Source organism: Nanorana parkeri, unplaced genomic scaffold (assembly GCF_000935625.1).
Source record: "Nanorana parkeri isolate BGI_ZX_2015 unplaced genomic scaffold, ASM93562v1 scaffold4341, whole genome shotgun sequence".
NCBI classification, from domain to species: Eukaryota; Metazoa; Chordata; class Amphibia; order Anura; family Dicroglossidae; genus Nanorana; species Nanorana parkeri.
Window position 1 is genome coordinate 16,754 of NW_017310604.1, and position 969 is coordinate 17,722.

At 51.8% G+C, this 969-nt stretch overlaps 1 protein-coding gene across 1 annotated transcript in view; it reads left to right on the forward strand.

The window, feature by feature from the left end:
• Nucleotides 1-926, forward strand: part of LOC108803854 (alanine--tRNA ligase, mitochondrial-like) — a gene marked incomplete at its 3' end in the record, with an annotated part of 16,199 nt that extends 15,273 nt beyond the window's left edge. The window contains exons 5-6 of the mRNA XM_018575652.1: nt 309-374; nt 848-926. Of these exons, the coding sequence (XP_018431154.1) occupies nt 309-374; nt 848-926 (145 nt within the window). The remainder of the gene's footprint in view (nt 1-308; nt 375-847) is intronic.
• Between the last annotated feature and the right edge of the window lie 43 nt (nt 927-969).

Below are 969 nucleotides of genomic sequence, written 5' to 3' on the forward strand. Positions count from 1 at the left end.
GCCCAGCAAACTCATATAGGTGTGATGGTCAGGGGTTCACAGACTTTTGGTCATGTAGTGTAGATGTTAGGGTTGGGTGATTAATAGACTTTCACTGTTGGGGAAAAGATTTGTGGGGGGGATGGGAGATGCCGGGTTCCTCCTCCTGCACACATTTCAGGGGAATGAGGAAAGAACATACACAATCTGAAGGTTGAGGAGCACATAGAGGGCACTCCCCATGTAGAGGGAAGACGCGTGTTCTCATGTCCTGTCTGGTAACGTCGGGGGGTCCATAATGTGAACATCTCTTTCTTTGTGTTGGTCAGAGAAGCGGACCGGAGTCTGAGACGGCTGCCCCAGCGCCATGTGGACACAGGGATGGGTCTGGAGAGGTTGGTGACCATCCTTCAAGAGGAACTTTATATTAATGGCTATTGGGGTGGGGGTGGGGGGGCAACTCCATTTTAATGTCCATGGTTTTGGAGTGGGATGCCCAGTAGACTCATATAGGTGTGATGGTCAGGGGTTCACAGACTTTTGGTCATGTAGTGTAGATGTTAGGGTTGGGTGATTAATAGACTTTCACTGTTGGGGAAAAGATTTGTGGGGGGGATGGGAGATGCCGGGTTCCTCCTCCTGCACACATTTCAGGGGAATGAGGAAAGAACATACACAATCTGAAGGTTGAGGAGCACATAGAGGGCACTCCCCATGTAGAGGGAAGACGCGTGTTCTCATGTCCTGTCTGGTAACGTCGGGGGGTCCATAATGTGAACATCTCTTTCTTTGTGTTGGTCAGAGAAGCGGACCGGAGTCTGAGACGGCTGCCCCAGCGCCATGTGGACACAGGGATGGGTCTGGAGAGGTTGGTGACCATCCTTCAAGGGAAGCGCTCCAACTATGCCACCGACCTGTTCACTCCCATTCTGGAGGCGATCGAGAGGGTGAGCAGTGTGTGTGAGTGTCCCCGGTGTGTATACACATAGT